General features: G+C 44.5%; 1 protein-coding gene and 1 long non-coding RNA gene across 3 annotated transcripts; one reads left to right on the plus strand and one right to left on the minus strand.

Moving 5' to 3' along the window:
• Positions 1 to 4,454: 4,454 nt before the first annotated feature.
• Positions 4,455 to 19,376, minus strand: LOC138847012 (uncharacterized). The gene is made up of 2 exons (XR_011384595.1): positions 18,399 to 19,376; positions 4,455 to 7,443 (listed from the first exon to the last, which is right to left on the minus strand). It is a non-coding gene; the product is annotated as an uncharacterized lncRNA (long non-coding RNA).
• LOC100340309 (serine/threonine-protein kinase MARK2-like) lies at positions 5,933 to 15,139 on the plus strand. 2 transcript variants are annotated; one of them, XM_070064534.1, is made up of 3 exons: positions 5,933 to 10,973; positions 13,577 to 13,661; positions 14,204 to 15,139. In XM_070064534.1, the coding sequence occupies exon 1, from the start codon at positions 5,970 to 5,972 to the stop codon at positions 7,854 to 7,856; it is 1,887 nt and encodes a 628-aa protein (XP_069920635.1). In that variant the 5' UTR covers positions 5,933 to 5,969; the 3' UTR covers positions 7,857 to 10,973; positions 13,577 to 13,661; positions 14,204 to 15,139. The 2 variants fall into 2 exon arrangements, with proteins under 2 accessions (XP_069920635.1, XP_051697587.2); XM_051841627.2 differs by having other exon boundaries at positions 5,933 to 13,661.
• Positions 19,377 to 20,418: the final 1,042 nt, after the last annotated feature.

Below are 20,418 nucleotides of genomic sequence, written 5' to 3' on the forward strand. Positions count from 1 at the left end.
TAGTGAATAAAACCTCCCTTCAAAATACACACTTCACATGCTGTACCATGGTTCTCTTTCTCCCTCTCTCTCTCTTGCTCCCTCTGCCTCTCCTCTCTGTGTGTAACTCTGACTTTCAAATAAATAAATAAATCTTTTAAAAATATGTCAATATATGTATTTATTCATTTGGGAGACAGAGAAATCCCAAACACTGGCTCACCACCCAATTACCTGCCACAGCCAGGAACTTAACCAGGCTAATTCCAGGAGCTTGGAACTAAGTCCACATCTCCCATGTAGTTGGCAGGGACGTAAGTACCTTTACCATCACCTGTTCTCTCCCAGGATGCACATTAACAGGAACTTGAACTCAGAAGCAGAACTTGGACTCAACCCCAGGCACTCTGGCATTGGATGCGAGTGTCCCAAGAGGCATTGTAATTGCTTCATCAAATCCCTGCCATGTTAAAAGATGTATTTATTTACTTTATTTAATAGAGGGAGAGGAAAGAGTGGTGGAAAAGGCAAAAACATGCCATGGATGAATTTTAGAATGATTATGTACGAAAAGAGAGCAGCAGTCTGCAAGGAGTATGAGTGCACATGAATCATATGTCCAAATTTTCCAACCAATAAAAATTGAAGTAAATGGTGGAGTCCAGCTCCATCAAGTCCAGGGGTTCCTGAAGGTGTGGGAGGTGTTGGCACAGGAAGAAATGAGAGACACACTCACAGCAAGGCTGATGGCATGGCTCTGTCTCTGGAGTACCAGGTTGTTTCTTTATATAAGTCACATAATGATTCTTTCTTCTTACTATACCAAGTTTGTTGTTCATTTTTATCTAGTCACAATCTCTTTGGTTTTCAAGGACATACTCAGAGCATGGGTTACAATCACAGGTGTGAGACGACAATTTTCAAAGGCATGTTCAGAGCATGGGTTACTATCACAGACAGGTGCGAGATAACAGGCTGCCCACACAAACCAAGGCCTGGAGTGCTATCTAGCTATGCAGACATTGGCTACACAAGCTAGAATATTACCTTCCTAATCAAATCTTTACTAGAAGCCCCAATGTTCAGAGCAGGCCCTTTTTTCAATATATCCCCTCTTTTGCAGTTCTTTCTGTAACTCTTTAATTTCTTTCTTGTACTTATCTAAAGGTTCCCTTAGATCTATTCCACAGTTTTGGCATCCTAACCATTGTTGTATTTGTTGCATATATTAACTTAAAGTTTTAATAACATTTATCTTTTTTCTAGTGGGAAGAATATACCAAGGAGCCTGTTACCTTGTAATTCTTTTCCACAAACAGATCAACCTTGTGTAAAGCATTAACCCCTTCTCCTACACTAACATTCTGCTTGATTAAAATTCTACAAAGCAATGGACATTTTGGGGATCATGAGACTAAGAGTTCTTCCCTAAAATTAGAAATATAACAATCATTAATGGGACCACCAGGAAGGTCTGGCTTTCTTATGCAGAGTGTAGATCCCAACAAACCTAAAACCACCAAGAAGACCACAGCTGTTGTTCTCATGCCTTGCTGAGACAGACCTTCTGTTATGTCCTTGTCAGCAAGCCAAAGTTGCCTTGGCCTCCCACTCTGTTAGCATTCCTTTGCATGTGTATACCACATTTTCATTATCCATTCTCCAGTTGATGGGCACCTGATTCTACATCATGGTTACTGTGAATAGTACAATGCTACACATGAGTGCACACATCTCTTCAACATACTTTCAACTCATAGATACACGCCCTGTAGTAGGATAGCTGAGGCATATAGCAGTTCTGTTTCTAGGTTTCTCAGGATTGGCCACATTGTTTTCCAAAACAATGACAGTCATTTCCATTCCTACAAAGAGATCCCCTTTCCCTACACCCTTACCAGCATTTATTACTTTTATCTTTTGATCAAACTGTTCTAACTGGAATAAGATGGTGATTTTGATTTGCAGTTCCCTGATGACTAGTGACATTGTACATTTTTCCATATACTTGTAGGTTGCTGTAAATCCTATTTTGAGAATATCAGTACAGGTTATTTGCCCATTTTATAATCAGATAATTTTTTGTTATTTAGATCTTTGAGTTTCTTCTTCATTATGGATATTCATAAGTATTCATTCTCAAAAACAAAGTTCTCTAAGGTGCACTTCTGTGTTTTTCAGTCATTTTAGAAGAGTCATCTTGGGGCCTTCCAGCTCTCTCATTCCCTCTGTTCAGTCAGTTGGGTCTGTGACCTAGACTCTAGATCTTATTACTTTAGGGCCTCTTAGTGGCTCCAGTCTTGAAGAGGTTTTACCTATAGGTTCTGCATTAACATCCCAAGAGGAACTTTCCTAAACCACAAACTTCATTGTATCCTTCCCTAACCCCACAACTTACTGAATCCTTAAAGCACACATAGAGAGATGCCGGCAGCAGAGTGCAGCTTAACGCAGTGCATGTAGAGGGATGCTGGCATCGCAGAGTGCAGCTTAACCCAGTGTACCTCAACACGAGACCCAGGATGAGGGCCTTTCTGCAAGGACTTTGGAGGGGTCCATTCACTTCTTCCACCTTGTGAGGACACTTCAAAAAGGAGCCATCTTTTTCCTAATGTTTGGATGTTGAATTCAGTCATACTGGTATATTTAAAGGGGTACAATGCTCCCTTTCAACTCTTAGACATATGGTAAATAGCAGGCCTCCAGCCTTCCCTTTCATTATCAATTTTTTGACGAGGGCACCAACATAGAAGCAGAAAGTGAGTCCTTTCAAGTTACTGAGTCTGCTGGTCCTCAATTTTACTCTCCCCAGCCTTGAAAACAGTGTGAAAATTTTCAGATACCCAAGACAAGGTCTTGTTACAATAGCTAAAAAGCACTGAAGTCTCTAGGAATGTCTTGCTTTTCTCCCTACAATTTGAAGCACAGCTTTGCGGGCTACAGATTCCTCAGTTTGTGCTTTTTTTTTTGCCTTCTGCACTGCACCACATCAGCCCTCTGCCTTGTGGTCCTCCAGGGATTCCGATGAGCAATTTGCTCATGAACATAGGGGAAATGATGGAAGATACCTCCCTCTCAGCTCTACAGATATGAACAATGCACCTGAGCTGTCATGGGCAACAGAACATTTTGTGGTAGTGTCATGATGCCAGGAAAGTGGTCCCATCATGTTGAGACCTATCACTCAGATGTTAAATTGAAAGGAAAGGCTATTTGGGGTGTAGACTTTAGGAGGCAATTGGAACATTCTACATGTGCTAATTTTGCAAAAAATAAATATCAATTTCTATCACTAACCTAAGCAAAGATCTTTTGGGGGTACTTTCTCTTTAATCATATGGACAGATACTTCTGGAAACTGCCATGGAGTATCACCAACTGTGATTGGTCCATTTCTTGCTCTGACGTTGGAAGGTGCATTGTGATGTCATTCCAACTGCCTGTTTGAATCCCTGGCTGGGCAGAGGACTTTGTCCGTTTTTTCCAGGAAGCAGTTGGATGCTGGCCAGCGAGACTTGGACAAAGCTATAAGTTTTCCATATTTTATTGTTTTTGCTGTTTTATCGTTCTGTTCATTTTGTCCTCTCCCTTCCCCACAATCTTTTACTTCTTATCTGTGCATTTTTATTTTATTTAAATATCTCATTTCTCTTTTTATTTTTCTTGTCATTTCTTCTCTTTATTTTCCATTTTCATTTTCTAATTCTTTAACTCCTGTGTATCCCACTTTCTTTTTCTCATCTGTAATCACTTTCTTTACATAGGAGGTTTAGTATTGTAAGTTTAGCTCTAAGAGTTGGTGTTTTCTTTCTGTTACAGTTCTCCATGTTTCTGTTTTGTCACTTTTGATTATTTTGTGTGAATCACTGATTAGTATAGTGTAATTCATTATAGTGTTTGTTCAAAATATTAGCATAGTGAATAGAATTAATCTTAATAATTAGTGTACTTCATATACTGTTGTTTTTGTTATGCCCAGATAAGTAGATCCCCCAATAAACTATCAACAACCTCATCACACTGAAATCCAAAAGCAAGATTTCTATTAAAAAGGTACAAGCCGCGACAGGGACCTCATCCAACCAACCAGCGCAGCAGAGGAAGGAGGAAAGGCCCAGGTCTTTGTTTGGGGACGCTTTTAAAGGGGAGATACATCATCAAGGGCTTAAGGTGCGGGGCCTTTTGTGATTGGGCAGGGTGGGGGGTGTGTGTCTCTGTTTGGCTTGGGTTCATGAAGTTACCTCAGTTGGTAATCTCTACTGAGCTGGCCTTGGTCTGCTGAGCTAACTGTCCTTGGTAAACTTGGATATCTCCAGAATGCCTGAATGCCTGCTTTTACAAGGACTCGGGTCTGCTGTGGGAAACGGAGGCTGCTTTTGATTGTTTCAAAATAGAGTCACTTTGGCTCTTCAGTTCTGTCTGTTCTTTTTAGTGCTGCTTATTTTGTTCTTTTGTTGTTGTTGTTGTTGTTGTTGTTGTTTTGTTTTTCCTCTTATCTTCCCCACAAATTTTTGCTTTTCATCTGTGTGTATTTTATTTAAAAATCGCATTTCTTTTTTGATTTCTCTTGTTGTGTTCACAATATCACATAGTGAATTAGAATTGGTCTTATTGATTAGTACAGTGAAGTTCATATGCAGTTTTTTTGTCTATTTGTTCTTTAAGAGCTTTATTTTTTTATTTTTATTTTTAGTTTTCTTACCCTAACTCAATTTTTTTATCTCTGTGTATTTAATTTAAATATCTTTTCTTTTTCTCTTTTTCTTGTTATAATAGTAAGATGAGTACATTGCATAGAATTAGTCTGTAGTACAGTAAATGTAGTGTTACCTGTTGGTTGACTTATTCATTTGTTTCTTTCATTTTATTTTTTTATTTATTATCATGTTTATTTCATTCATTTGTTTTTGTCTTGTCACGTTTGATTATTTTGTTTGAAATAATGATTAGTATAGTGTAATTCACATATAGTGTTTATTCAAAATATTAGCATAGTGAATAGAATTAATCTTAATAATTAGTGTACTTCATATTGTTCTGTCTGTTCTTTTTAGTGCTGTTTATTTTGTTTTTTTGTTTTGTTTTGTTTTTCTTCTTTTCTCCCCCACAAATTTTTGCTTTTTATCTGTGTGTATTTAATTTAAAAATCTCATTTCTTTTTGATTTCTCTTGTCATTTCTTCTATTTATTTTCTTTTTTCATTTTCTAATAGTTTAATTCTTGTGTATCTCACCTTTTTCATTTTTTTCTCATCTGTAATCGCTTTACACAGGAGCATTAGTATTGTAAGTTTATTATAAGAGTTGGTGTTTTACTTTCTGTTATGGTTTTCCATTTTTTTGTTTTGTTGCTTGACTATTTTGTTTTAATTATGATTAGTAGAGTGTAATTCATATGTACTGTTTGTTCAAAATATTAGCATAGTGAACAGAATTAATCTTAATAATTAGTGTAGTTATATACTGCTGTTTTGTCTGTTCTTTTCAGTGCTGTTTATTTTGTTCTTTTTTTTTCCTCTTTTCTCACCCTCAAATTTTTTCTTTTTTATCTGTGTGTATTTTATTTAAAAATCTCATTTCTTTTTTGATTTCTCTTGCTGTATTCAAATATCACATAGTGAATTAGAATTGGTCTTATTGATTAGTACAGTGACGTTCATATGCAGTTTTTTTGTCTATTTGTTCTTTAAGAGCTTTATTTTTTTATTTTTTATTCTTAGTTTTTTCCTCCAACTCAATTTTTTTCTTTTTATCTCTGTGTATTTAATTTAAATATCTTTTCTTTTTCTCTTTTTCTTGTTATATTAGTAACTTGAGTATAATGAATAGAATTAGTCTGTAGTACAGTAAATGCAGTGTTACCTGTTAGTAGTATTAACATATTGACTTATTCATTTGTTTCTTTCTCATTGGGTTGCCAGGTCACCGTAGGTGCTGTAGGAGACTAGCTAGTGTTACTCCCAGTACACTAGATACCAAGATATCCCCACAATGAGTGGTGACAGATCCTCCCACACAGAGGAGGAGGTGTTCCAGGGATATGAAGTCCTCAGAACCCTTGGCAAGGGCAGCTTCGGCAAGGTGAAGCTGGCCCGCCATGTGGAGAGTGGGACCACGTTGGCTGTGAAGATCATTGCCAGAGGGCACGCGGATTCCTCCGAGTTCCCACAAGCAAGGGTAGAAGCAGAGATTATGAGTTCTCTGCATCACCCTCACATTGTACAGCTAATGCAGGTAGACTACACGGCAGAGAGAGCCTACCTGTTCATGGAATATATTAGCGTGGGGGACCTTGGAAAGTTAGTGGCAGTGCGCGGCCACCTTGAGGAAGGAGAAGCGTGCTACTATTTCAGTCAGACCCTGGAAGCAGTGGAGTACTGCCATAAGCAGCACATTGTCCACAGAGATATAAAATTAGAAAATCTCCTTGTGGACAGAAACATGTGTATTAAACTAATTGACTTTGGCTTAAGCCAAAAATTGGCTGAAGGCCAACAACTCAATTCATTGTGTGGCAGCCTCGAATACTGTGCCCCGGAAGAATTCTTAGGGAAGGAATTCGATGGCTACAAGGCCGACGTGTGGAGCCTGGGCGTGCTCCTATACACCATGGTGAAAGGGTGGCTGCCCTTTGAAGGGAACAGCTTTGCATACTTGAAGGCAGCCATCCTGGCTGGCTCTTACCTAATCCCCTCCTCTATAAGCGGGGAACTGGAGCAGCTGCTGGACTGGCTGATGACCTGTGACCCTGCTGAGAGGCCCACAGTGGCAGATGCTATGGGCCACAAGTGGCTCAGCATGGAGCAGAAAGGGCCCAAACTGAGTGAAGATACAGCCAAACAGACTCAGAGTTCAACCGAGGACGAGGACCTCAGTGAAAGTGTGGAGAGCCTGAGCTCTCAGGAGGGCCTCAGAGAACAGGACGGCCCCCTGTGGGGAAAAGCCCAGCTACAGGCTCACCTCAGAGGAGGAGGAAGCGAAATTTACATGGGGCTCCCAGGTCCTTCGCATGTTACTGAAGGTCCGAAATACCTCTCAGGCCTCCTCTTCCAGCTGGGCCGTGAGGAGGAGGATGGCCGCTTGTCCCCTGCTCTGAGCTGGGGGAAATCCCAGGAGGGCTTCAGTGGAGCAGCGAGACCTGAGCTCACTGAAGTGGAGCTTCTAGCATCTCCCCAGGATGCTGAGGCCCAAAGCTACCTGGTGGAGCTGGGCTTTCAGCTGAGCCGTAAAGTAGTCCCCCTGACACCCAGTCTCCAAGCCAGCACCACGTCCCCAGTGCTGCCCGAAGGTGACCCATCATCAGGGCTAAATGCCTGCCATGGAGCCCGCAGGATGGACGGTTCCCCACCTGGCGTGATGATGATCCACACTCCTCGCCCAGTCCTCAGGTATAACAGCTCCGTGTCCTCTGCGTCCACTCTCAACACCAACAGCAGTGAGGCTGGCAGGTCAGATGGTCCCCACCCTGTCATAAGGAGGAGGACCTACATTCTTGGGCCAGTTCTCAGCCACAACAGCTCCTTGTCCTCCATAGCCACTATCAGCATCACCAGCAGTGAGACTGAGAGGACAGATAGTCCCCAACCTGGGATAAGGAGGAAGACCTACATTCCCTGGCCAGGCCTCAGGTACAACAGCCCCGTGTCCTCCATATCCACTCTCAGCTCCAGCAGCAGTGAGGACCACTTAGCAGACAGGAGCTGTTCCCAGGGAGTGACAGAGAATGAGAGCCTCCCAGAAAACCAACAGGACGAGGAGGCAGGGACCTCACCTGCTAAAGCTGCCAAGAGCAAGGGCCGCCGGGGGGTCTGCAGGAGGATGGTGAACTGCCTTCTGCGGGTGTGTTGTATCCTGCCAGACCCAGAGGAAGACCTCTGAATTCAGAGGAGAAAGGTGGCACCATAGCTTCATTCACTGGAAATGCTCAAGAGGAAATTATGATCCCTGCCTGGGAGGAGGGATTGTGGGGAGGCAGTAATAAATAACAGGCAGGGAGTGAAGGCAATGGGTCTCATAGGAGGAACTAGGATCAGGCGTCAGACCAGACCACACCACCAGGTCCTGTGTCTCATGTGCAAGCAGCTGATCAGGTGAGCATAACCTCACTTCAGTGTCAGGTCAGTGACATTTCTCTGTTGTCACATGGTTCAAGTAGTCAGCAGAATAACATTTTTATTGGTTGGCATCCATGACCATTTGCTAGGCACCAGAAAAACAGACACCTGACATTGAAACGCTGTAGTGAATGTATCCATTTATAAGGACTTACTATAGAAGCTCCTTTAGAAGAGGCATAACATACTGGGGCACAGTGCCAGCCTCAGGGGCTTTCTCTATCTGGATTCTGAGGACAGAGCCACACTGTGTGCATTCAGCAGAACTCACAGAACTGTATGCATAAACATCTCCTTGATTCTATAAAAAGTAGAAAAAAGGAACAAAGAGACCAGGCCCTGGGACTTCCAAGAGCTGTACAAACCTTGCCTTCCCGTCTATGAGGTGTGTGGTACTGTGCAAGTACCTCATATTCTGAGCCCTGGTTACCACTAAAAAGTTGGGGAGGAGGCTCTGAAAAGTCCTTGTGACACAGTGAGGTCTGGAGTTTCTGGGATGACAAATCCAGCCATGTGCTTGCTCAGGGAAACCCAGGTATGTGTGGCAGATAAGCCTTCCTTCTAGCATGAATGTACTGGACTCTCAGGTTATACTCAAATAGTCTCCCATGCTGTTTTGGGATGTGTGCAGGGGCCACTGGCTGCTTGGGGGATGACTGGCAGCTGCTGGCCCCAGTGGCCCACTTCGGTATGTGATGTCTGGGGTCACTATCAAGTCCAGCCTAGTATTGGCAGCTATAGTCAAATTCAGTAACTTTGGTCTGCATTGATAGATATTGGAGTGGGGGATTCTTTTACCTTTTAAATTATGCTAATAATACAAAACACAAATGTTACTATTTTAACCCTTTTTAAGTATACGGTAGTGGCATGAAGAGCATTCACAGGGTTGTGTGCACATCACCACCACTCCTCTCCTCCACATGAAACACTCTCCTCCCCCCTCCCCAGCCTCTGGCACCCCCAGGTCTACTCCTGTCTCAATGAACGGGACAACTCTGTCTCAAGTATTATGCAGTATTTGCTCTTTGAGAGCCAGAGAGCCGGGCAGAGCTCCCGTCAGCTGGTTCACTCCTTGCAGGCCTGTAATGGCAAGTACTGGACTGGGCTGAAGCCAGGAGCTGGGAACTCAATTCAGGCCTCTCATGTGCATGAAATGAACCCAATCACATGAGCCATCAGCTGCTTCCTCCCTGTCTGCAACAGCAGAAAGTTGGAGTCAGGAGCCAGAGCTGAGAGTGAAACCCAGTAACTCTGACATGGTATGCAGGCATCTTAACTGCCTGCCCTTGGTGTTTGTCTTTCTGTGGCTGGCTTGTATTATCCAGTCCTCAGGATTCATGCCTGCAGTAGCAAGTGTCAGAATATCCTTCCTTTGGAAGGCTGAATAATACTCCGTGGTTCAGTTGGACCACATTGTTTTCCCACACTCATTTTCTTTTGATGGCCCCATGGGTTGTTTGCAGATAGGGGTAATGTGAATAATGCTACTATGAACATGGGTACAAATTACTCCTTGAGACCCTGTCTTCAATTCTTCTATTATGTATGTACTTATGTATTTGAAAGACACAGTGACTGAAAGAGCTCTGCCTCACTCCCCAGATGGCCACTACAGTGAAGGCAGGCCAGGCTAAAGCCAGGAGCCCTGCACTCCATCTAGGTCTCCCACATAGTTGACAGAGGCCCAAGAACTGGAGCCATAATCTGTTGCCTTCCCATGAGTATTAGCAGGAAGCTGAATTGAAAACAAATTAACCAAGACTGGAACCAGACACTCCAGTATGGGATGTGGACCTCCCAAGTGGCAGTTTCATTGGCTGCACCACAACACCCACTCCTGTTTCCAATTCTTGGAGTCATATACCTAGATAAATATACACCTAGATGTATATATACCTAGATGGCTACTTGACAATTCAATGTTTAAAAATTTGGGTGGCAGTTCTATTTTGTGGTGTAGCAGGTTAAGCCACCACTTGGAACACCCACACTCCATATTGCAGTCAGTTCATGTTCCAGCTGCTCTACTTCCAATCCAGCTCCCTGCTAATGCTTCTGGGAAAGACATGAAGGTTGGCTCAAGTACTTGGGCCCCTGCCACCTACATGGGAAACCCAGAAGAAGTTCCTGCCTCTGGCCTGGCCCAGCTTGTCTGTTCTGGTCATTTGGGAGGTGAAGCAGTAGATGGAGGAGTCTCTCTCTGTCTCTCTCCTCCCACTCCCTGCCACAGACTTTGCCTTTCAAATCAATAAATTTTTTTGGTTATAAGGAAATAGCTTTATATTTATTTTAATTTTAAAAGATATTTATTAATTTGAAAGGCAAATTTACAGAGGCAGAAGCAGAGAGTGAAAGAGAGAGTGAGAGAGAGAGGGAGGTATCTCTATCTTCTGCTTCACTCCCCAGATGCTCACAACAGCCATGGCTGGGCCAGGCTAAAGCCCAGAACCTGGAGCTCCACCCTGGTCTCCTAAGGGAGTGGAAAGAACTCAAGTATTTGAGCCATCACCTGCTGCCTGCCAAGGTGCACATGAGCAGAAAGATGGAATGGGGACCTTAACTTAGTCTAGAGTCCAGGAAAAGCAAGCTCTTCAGCTGGAGACCAGGACAGAGGGAGGTGCTGCCTCTCCTATTCCCCTCCCCCAGCTGTTTATGCTGCTGGCCACCCCTACCTATGCCCATGCATGTGTGTTCTTTCACCTTTTTAATAAACTTCATCATTCTGGACAGTGTATATGTGCCTGTACTTGGAATGTCTTCCTAAGCAGAAGGCACAGACCTGGAATACACATTCAGCCACCCCACTTACTTCACTTCTTATGGGTGAGCCAGCCAGGTGTCTGAGAAAGCCCAACAGTGAACCAAAAAAGCAACAGTGGTAAGTGGAATTCAGTTTGTTTCTGTCTCAGCTGTGCTAAGCTTTTACCTCCTTGTGAAAATTCAAAAGTGTCTCCTCCAGTCTCCCTGCTCTTGATCTCAGGCAGATCTGTTAAGATGCAGTTGTGGGGACCTTGTTCCTAAGTTATAGCTATAGGGGAGGAAAGGCAACAATGAGATGTCTTTGTAAGGAAGATCTGGACAGAGGAATGGGAAGAGAGTTGGACAGTTTGTGGCCTTGTGCCCAAAATCTTTGTTTCTAGTTTGTAGTGTGTTTTTTAAATTCGTTCTTGCTGCTGAAAAACCTGGAACTTGGAATTTAGTTTCTACTGGATGCAATACACCTGGCTAAAAAGTTCTGTCTTGAGATTTTGAATCGTGGTGTTTTCCTTATTAAGATGGGCAGGTGGGCCAAGCACTCGCCTTTTGCTAGCAAACTTCTCTTCATCTGACTGGAGTGGTCCTCAAAACAGGTGTGCAGTGTATATGTGCCACACCCCCTGTCAGCAGGTGGTACTTCCTAACATGGCAGGAGTTCCTCAACAGGAGCTGAGGGAGGGAGTTTGCCCAACCATGGAAGCCTCAAGTGTGACTTCAGCTTTTCAGTGGATGATGGAAATGGACCCCACCTGACCATGGTGGACCCCATAGCTAGTGCAAGCCATGTACCTAGTCAGCAGCACTACCATTTATCTTAGCTTTATGCTGGTTTCTGCTGCCCTGGAATACACACCCAGGTATGGATTTCAATGCTACCTGAGGTCACAAGCTCTAGATATGCTGGTCCTAGCCCCAGAGAATGTTCAGGACACAGAAGCTTCAGGGCTTACAACCTCTAGCAGCTGGTCTTCAGGCATAGGCTGTGTTATTTTTACAACCCAGGAGCTTTTCCTCCTGGTGTGAGGAGCAGTGCCCCACTAGAGATCATTTCTTGCAGAGATGACATCCCATAAGCTCATGTTGGATGCTGGGAAAATGCCCCAATTATATGTGCATTTGCTCCCAAGTTGTTGGCACCTTTACAAAAGCAGCAGCACTCTTCAACTGGCCAGATTATGTAAGGCATGTTCATTAAGACATTTTAATAGGGGCATTGGGTAATGAAGATGCCCTTACATATAGATCAACCCACAAGGAGCCCTGGAGGCAGGTTGCTTAAAGCCGAGGACCTCAAATTGGGGTATAAAACCTTTGTAATGTATCCAATACAATTAATACAAGGGATCTGAATCACATATATAAGCATAACAGGGTTTGTGGAGAGCCATATCACTTTTGTGTTGTCAGGTTCTACCAAAACTTCAGCTGTATATGACTCCTCATTCGTCCCTGTGGACTGACTCCTAAGGGTACAGTTTAAAAAACTCTAGAAAATCGAGATACAGAGTGGTTTACTGACAGCAGTAGTTGCACAAAGTATGGAGTTTAAAAGGCAGGTTATGCCATGGTGGGTCTTACTCAGGTGATAGAATCTCAGACATTGCCAACTAGCACTTGATCGCAAAAGGCCAAACTTACTGCTTTAACTAGAACCTTGCAATGGGGAAGAGCTAATGAGTTATTATGTCCAGACTCCAGTTTGTTTTCCTGGAGTTCCATGCACATGGAGCAATTTGGAAAGGAAGAGTCCTCCCAACTTCAAAGAGCTCTCCCATTAAATAAGGAGAAGAGATGTTAGCTCTCCTTGAGGAGCACTGGAGTCTTTAGAAAGTGGTTGTCAGTCACTGCAGGGGACACAAGAAGACAGATAGCCATGCTATTCAGGGAAATGTGCTAGCAGATAAGGCAGCAAAAGTCGCTGCTGCAGGGCAAGTTCTAGAAATAGCTTTGCTACCTGAGCTTTTTGGTCACTAAGTATCCTCACTACACAAACCCTGTCATAGAATGTTCTCCTCAACCAGGCAACATGAAGGATGCCAGTGGAGGTGGGCGTTCAGTCATAAGCCCATGTGCTGAATGGGGGGTTATTAATATATGACTCTCCCTATTTGGAAGAGAAGGTTTAATGCCAGGAGTTCCTTGGGTATTTGGAGGGTAAAGGCTGCATACTGTCATAAAGAAAGTACCTCAGCATGTGGTGACTGCTTTAGGTTTTTCTTATCTCCATACCCCTTGGAGACCTTAGTCATCAAAGTCAAAAAGCTAATCATATTCTTAAGAAAGTCCTGGTGAAGCTTTGCCAAGAGACCTCAGAAAGATGGCTTAAATTCTTACCTATTTCCCTCAGGATGAAAGTGGCACCTAAGGCTGCTTTAAAACTGCCTGTCTAAAATGCTATGTAAAAAGGTCTTCTTCACCTCTGATACCCTCTTTCACTCAGGGATACAGATCAGGTAAGAGTTTATTATTAATCTTTTTCCTATACAAGAGGCTAATGGACTGTGGTAATAAAATTCTCACAGTGCCAGGTCCCAAAATCATGAACAGCCTGTCCCCAGGAGACCAAGTCTTAAGAGACATTTGGAGCAAAGACTCTTCCTCTGATCAATTGCAGCCTAGATGAAAGGGATCCTACCAGGTGCTACTCAGCACTCCTACTGAAGTCAAATTCAGGGCAACCCAAGCTGGGTACATTTGTCAAGGATCTCAGTTCTACCTCTTTAGTCTTCACAGGGGCACACAGAGAACAAGTCTGCTCACTCTTGTGAATGCATCCAAGATCTCGAATACATCTTCAAGGGGCAAAAGGGTGAGTAAAACCTTTGCTTTTATCATATTGAACCTGCTACACTTAGTGGCACACATGGTTTGCCTATCTTTTATTCTCAGGAGGCTGCTGTTGTGAGGAAAACTCCATAGTTCTTGTAGTATGATAGTAGGAGATCCTGCTAGGCCATAGAAAACCATTTAAAAATCTGTTTATTATGTGGGCCAAACTAGAGCCTACACTTCAGGCCAGATTTTACAGCAATTGCTTGAGTCCGTGGGTGTTCCAAGTTAGTCATGGACAACTAGCTGGCCATAAAATGCATACTGGCAAAACCAGGAGCATGTGCAGTGATTAATGGAATCTGCAGCATCTACTCTAACAGTTGTATATTCCCTGAAAAGGATACTACCAGTCTTTATGGCTATGCTAGATGGTTTTATAATCTCAGCAAAGACAATCTATCAATTCCCATGTTTTGGGAAACAGTGGAATATACTCCTCCTATCCTGAAGGGGATTCAACTTGCAATTTATCTTTTTTCCAATTATGCTCATCCTGATTGACTAACTTTTCTGTTTCAGAATTTGACAGCTTCTCAAAATGATGATGACCATGCAAGGGCAACAGCGATTGGCTGTGACAATGAAAATTCCCCAGCTCATGAGATGGATCGATTAGATGAGCTAAGAAGAGGTTTCCTAACCCTGGATAGGTAGGGACAACACCCCTGGCCAGCAGGAAGTAGCTACAGAAGACGGATCATCATCCTTCAGCACCCCCTTAAGATTAAGGGTCGGAAATCTCTGCGGGGGGATGAGATGGGATAAGGCAGGTAGCTAGCTTAGGGCCGCAGAGCTGGAAGTCCCAAGTCCCAAGCGCTCGCCCCCATGTAATTCTATCCTACTTGTGCAATAAACTGCCCCTTACTGGGGCGTGTTTCCTTCTGGGTGGGGCACGTGCCATGTGAAGTTCCACCACACTTCTACCTCAAAAGCAGCCCACACTGGAAGAAGTGTGTCCTGCTCTTGGGAGACGGATGCTGAGGTGCTGTCTCTCCACTTCTCCTCTTACCTCCATTTTCCCCGGCCCACTCCCCACCCATGCTCACGTTTCCTTTATCATCCCTTAAATAAATGTTATCATTTTGTGTACTGTACATGTTTCTGTGCTTCAAATGCTTCTCTAGGTAGAAGGCAAAGACCTGGAATAAGATTAGACCCCACTTCAGGGTTAAGGTTCTGTTTGCAACAGAAGGATCCCATATCAGAGGGCCAGTTCAAGTCCTGGCTACACCACTTCCTATGCAGTTGCCTATTTAAGCACACTCTGCTTTGCAGATAGCAGGTGATGGCCAAAGAGCTTGGGCCTCTACCACGTGGGAAAGACAGATGGAATTCTGGGATCTTAGCTTCATCTTGGCCAAGCTTCAGCCATTGTGTCCATGTGGGGAGTGAACCAGTGCATGGAAAATGTGTTTGTGTATGTGTGTGTGTGTGTGTGTTAGAGAGAGAGAGAGAGAAAGAGAGAGAGAGAGAAACTCTGCCTTTCATATAAATAACAAATATTTTTAAAAAACAAGTTGTACCAGGAGGTGGGGATCAACAGTTGCTATCTCAGAGCCTGCCTACACAATTCAGGCCATGAATGAACCTAGAATGTTCTGTGTGGCACCTGAAACATGTAAACCATACAAGCAGAAACAAACTCTATGAACAAGGTGCCTCCAATAGGTTTTCTACTTAATTTAATGGGAATATGGAGGCTCAGTGGTGAAGAGAGTTGACAGTAAGATGCTGCTACCAGTAAAGCAACATTGAGAACCTGGGCCCATCTCACTCTAAACACAGGCTTTTTCCTTTACACTTCCCTTCTCTGATTCTCATTAGAGTGGTGTAAGATACACACTTGGGGGTGGGCATTTGGCTTAGAGGTTAAGATGCTCCTTGGGACTGCACATCCTATATCAGAGTCCTTGGTTTGAAACCTGGTTCTGCCTCCAACCCTAGGCTCCTGCTAGTGCACACCCCGGCAAGCAGCAGTTGATGGCTCAACAATGTGGGAAACCCAGATAGAGTTCCAGGCTCCTGGGTGTTGCCTGCCATGGCCTGACTCTTACAGGCATTGGAGATTGAGCCAGCAGTTGGAAGATATCTATGTCTCTCTTTCTTATAATAATAATGATAATAAATGAATAACATAATAAAAAGCCTAAACCCTGACACTGAGCAGGTGTTGGCAAAAGTTCATTCCTAGAATTTCAGCATTTACCACAGATACAGGCAATGACACCTAGGATTACATTGTCATCTCTTCTAAAATGAGCGTGGAGGCATCTGGGAAATGTCCCAGCTCAGTTAGTGGAGGAAATGAGCACCCAGTTGATCCCAGAAAAGCCAGCTGGGTGGTTAAAGTGAAGGCAAAGCCAGGATGTTGGAGCTGCCTCCTCCACTTCTATCACTTGTCATGTCACACAGGGTGTGATCACACTGGCCCTGCCAACTCCACAGGCCATTTAGGTTTACCTGTGGGGCAGGTGTTTAATTGGAGTTTAAGAAGCCCATGTCCCACTCTGGAGTGCTTGAGTAAAGTCCTGCAACTGGCTCTTGACTCCAGCTTCCTGCCAATACGTAGCCTGGGAACCAACAGTGATGGCTCAAGTGATTGGATCCTTGAACAGAGTTGTTGGCTCCTGGCTTTGGCCTGGCCAAGCCCTGGTCGTGGTGGGTATTTGGAGAATGAACCATCAGATGGGAGCTTGCTGGCTCTCTGCTGTTCAAATAAATGTCTACATGCAAAATTTAAGTGAAAAATAATTTTGCCCATAACATTGCTAGTATTCACTTGCTTTAACCCAGGGATACAGTAAGAAGCAAGATGTGTTTAATTAGGGGCTTCTGTTGTGAAGCAGCAGGTTAAAGCACCACCTGTGATGCCAGCATCCCATGTCAGAGCGCTGGTTCAGGTTCTGATGCTCCGTGTCTCATCCAGCTGTTGTGTCTGGGAGAGCAGTGGAGCATGGCCTGAGTGCTTGGCTCCCTACCACCCACATGGGAAACCCCAGTGGAGTTCCTGGCTCCAGGCCTAGTTCAGCCCTGTTTTAGCCATTTGAGGAGTGAACCAACAAATGGAAGATCTCTCTCAATCATTCTGTCTCTCTTTCTCTCTCCCTCCCTATCTCCTTCTTTCTCCCTCTCTCTCCATTTTAAATAAATAATTTTTTTAAAGAAAGATTCAGTGATCCACCCATCATCCCCAGACATGCATGTTGATTGCTAAGCATTCACCACCACCAACAGCTAGTGGAGCTGTGTGATTTGGGAAGCTTGCAGCCTTGCAAAATAAAAGTCATCACCCCCACTTTACAGAGAGGAAAAAAGACAGTCTGACACTTGCCATAGGTGAAATTGGTATAGAGAAGGCCCTACTTCCAAGTTTAGCCTGATAGAGCTGCCAGATTTAGACAAGAAAAAAAACAGAAGTACCTGAAACAATAACACCCAAATGCCCAGTTCCATTTGTAGATAAACTTCGAATGACATGACCCCTTAGTGTATCATATCCTAAATGTTCCATGGAATGAAATATATTTGTTTTTTTTCCCATTCATCTGACATGTGAATTGATCTGGATTGATCAGAAATGCAAATGCATCTAAATATTGCATAGAATATTGAATAAACTCACAAATTATGCATTGGGCAACTGTTGAGAAAATTCTTCTTGGAGTCCTGTATTTTTCCTTTAAAAGATATTTTAAAGATCTATATATTTATTTGAAAAGCAGAGTGACAGCACAGCAGGGAGAGACAGAGATATGTTCTATCCACGGATAGACTCCTGAAATCCTTGCAACAGATGGGGCAGGGCCAGGCTAGAGCAGTGAGCCAGGGCCTCATTCCAGCTCTCCCATGTGGGGGGCAGGAACCCAATTACTTGAGCCCTTGGCGTTGCCTCCCAGGGTCTGCAGTAGCAGGAAGCTGGAGTCAGGAGCAGAGCCAGGCATCAAACACAGGCACTCTGATGTGTAAAAGAGGCAGGGAAACTCCACTTTTTGAATAAGTTATCCTTTCTTTTTAGAATTCCCTGTGGTACTGAGTAAAAAAATTCAATTGAGCATATTTGTGTGGCCTATTTGGGTTCTCTGTTCTATTTGTCTATGTCTGTCCTTTCCCCAGTGTCACAAATTCTTGATTACTGTATCTACATAGTGAGACTTGACATTGACTGCAGTGAATCTTCCCACTTTGTTCTTCCCACTCTCCCAAGACTGTCTTAACTCTCCATATGAATTTTAGAATAAGTTCACCTAGACCTACAAAAATCATGCTGGGATAGTGATGGAATTGTATTAGAGTTATTTACTAATTTGGGGTAACCAGTGCCTTTATTACATTTATCCTGTAATCCATGGGCACAGTACGGTTTCCAGTTCTTTAGATGTACTTTGCCTTTTTTAAATCAGTATTTTGTTATTTATAGTGTACAATATTATACATATTTTGTTAATACTATACATAAGCATTTGATTTTCTCAAATTAGTTGAAAGTGGCATAGTTAATTTCAGGTTCTACATTTCCATTGTTAGTATTCAGAAAGAGAATCAAATTTTTCATGTTTTGTAGCTGGAAAACTTGCTAGAGAGAGAGAGAGAGAGAGAGAGAGAGAGAGACTCAGGCAGCATGGCCCTTTGCAGTAGCCAGGAGAGGCCAGGCCCACACAGCTGGGACAACCTGTCCCCAAATCATCATGACATGAAGAGAGCAAGTCCCACTCACCTGGACCTGAATCCATCCCCGTGTCCTGAACTTGCTTGCTGCCTAGAAAACAAACTCCAGCTCAGCCGGTCACTTGACACACGAGTGGCCTCTAACTGCTGTAGAATATGGAAGGAGCAGTGCTTGGCAATGATGACATCATGGAGTGCAGTCACAATGGCACCCTCCTAGATCAGCAAGTCTCGGGGTCAGGGTTCCCAACCCCCTGAGGAATAAGAATCCCCTAGGAGGGGTCCTGTGGTCTCTTCTGGGATCAAGAGAAAAGGACAGATGTGTGGGAGGTAAGTCATGGGCTCAGATGTCCCGGTGCCTTCTGTCACCCACTGGACAAGGTCCCAGATCCATGCCACTCTCCATCCTCCATCCTCCTTTTCCTCCTCTACAATTATATTTTGTATTGACTTTTGAGCATTTGCATTTTGGATTAATATGAGTGCAATGGGTGCCCTCACAATTGGTATACAACTACCTGAGGTCTCCCTACTTTCCCCACCCTTGCAAATGACCAGAACTGGGGAATCCATGTGGCACAAACTCCTGCCACAAGACAGGCTTACTCCAGCACTGCTGATCCAGGCTGTGCCTCCTGCCCTCCTCTGGCGTTTCCTTGCTGCTGCTGTTGCTTTTGGGTGTCAAAGAGTCCAGGGACTAGGGTGAGTGGTGTGGCAGGCTGCCTGCCTCCTGCCTGGGACCGTGAGCCAGCAGGGACCAGACTGCAGAAGGAACAAGAACTCTGTTCTGGACAAAGGCAAGAGTGAAGTATTGAGTCACTGTGACTTCACCACCAGCCCCTGACACTGGTGCTGACCACACAGAGGCTGATGGTGTCAATAAGCATGTGAGGCAGGAGCACCCACAATCTCCAGGGCTCCCAGATGAGGGACATCTATGTCTGGGGGACACCTTCACATCAGCACCATTAGGCCCCTTCCAGCTCCTCAGCTGGGCATGGTTGCCTCTGGTCCTGCAAGGACAGTGAATGCCTTACAGGATTTGTGGAGCCTCCTGGGTCTTGCTGTGGCCAAGCTTGTCACTGCTCTCCCTGTCCTGGGGGGCCTGAGCTGTAATATCCCACTGGGTATGAGTGTGAGCCTGTGTGTGTGTGTGTGTGTGTGTGTGTGTTTGCACAAGCCCATGTGTGTTCCTAGCTATGCAGGTTCCATTGCTGCTGTTGTATTCACCTGTCTCCTCATCACCCTTGTCTGGTCTCCCCTGGAGGTGAGGATGGAGGGAGGCCAAGGGCAGGGTCCTGTGAGGAAGCTGGGCCCTGGCTGGTGGAGGTGACTGTGGTGTGGTGCTGGGTGTGTTCTGCAGGGCAGGGATCCCCACCCTGCCCCAGACATCATCGCATTCAGTGGCTCCAAGGATGAACCACTTCCCAAGGTCTCAGGGCAGCTGGGTTACCAGGTACTGCTGACCAGGCCATGGGTTGAGTAATACAAGATGAGAACTGGGAGAACTCACCTCAGGGACATTGCTTCTGTCACTCAGAAGGTCATATGGGGGCACCTCCCATCTGTCATGCCCTCCTCTGCTATCCACCTGAATCACTGGAGACTAACCAGGAGGGAGTAATGATGAACATGTCCTTGCAGCCTGTCCTACCCTCCTGATGCCCCACAGGGTCCCACTCCCTGCTCCTGAACCATGACTCATGCTGTGATAACCCCACACCATTGCTGGCCTGGCCAGGGCATGTGACCATCAGGGTTAAGGAAATGACAGAGCTCCTCCCACACAGAGGAGCCTGAAGCCTCCCAGCCCTGCTCCTGACAGGACAGTCATTCAGGCCTCACCTAACCTGTGCTTAGTCTTGGACCCCACCCACTCTTAGGCTGCTACACTCCTGCCTGATGATTCTCCATCATCCCCTCATGGTCCTGCTTGTGCTGATCTCCTGTGAGCTCACAGCTTGCCCAGGAACTGAGCCCACAGTGTCCAGTGTCTCCAAGGACTGCACTTCCACAGTGTCTGCTCAGGACAGCCACCAGCACGTCCTTATCCCAAGGAGACTCTTCAT

This window comes from Oryctolagus cuniculus, chromosome 19 (genome assembly GCF_964237555.1).
Source record: "Oryctolagus cuniculus chromosome 19, mOryCun1.1, whole genome shotgun sequence".
NCBI lineage: Eukaryota > Metazoa > Chordata > Mammalia > Lagomorpha > Leporidae > Oryctolagus > Oryctolagus cuniculus.

Excerpts from the sequence above, each read along its gene's own strand:
- LOC100340309 (XM_051841627.2), top strand. The coding sequence starts at position 5,970 with ATGAGTGGTGACAGATCCTCCCACACAGAGGAGGAGGTGTTCCAGGGA.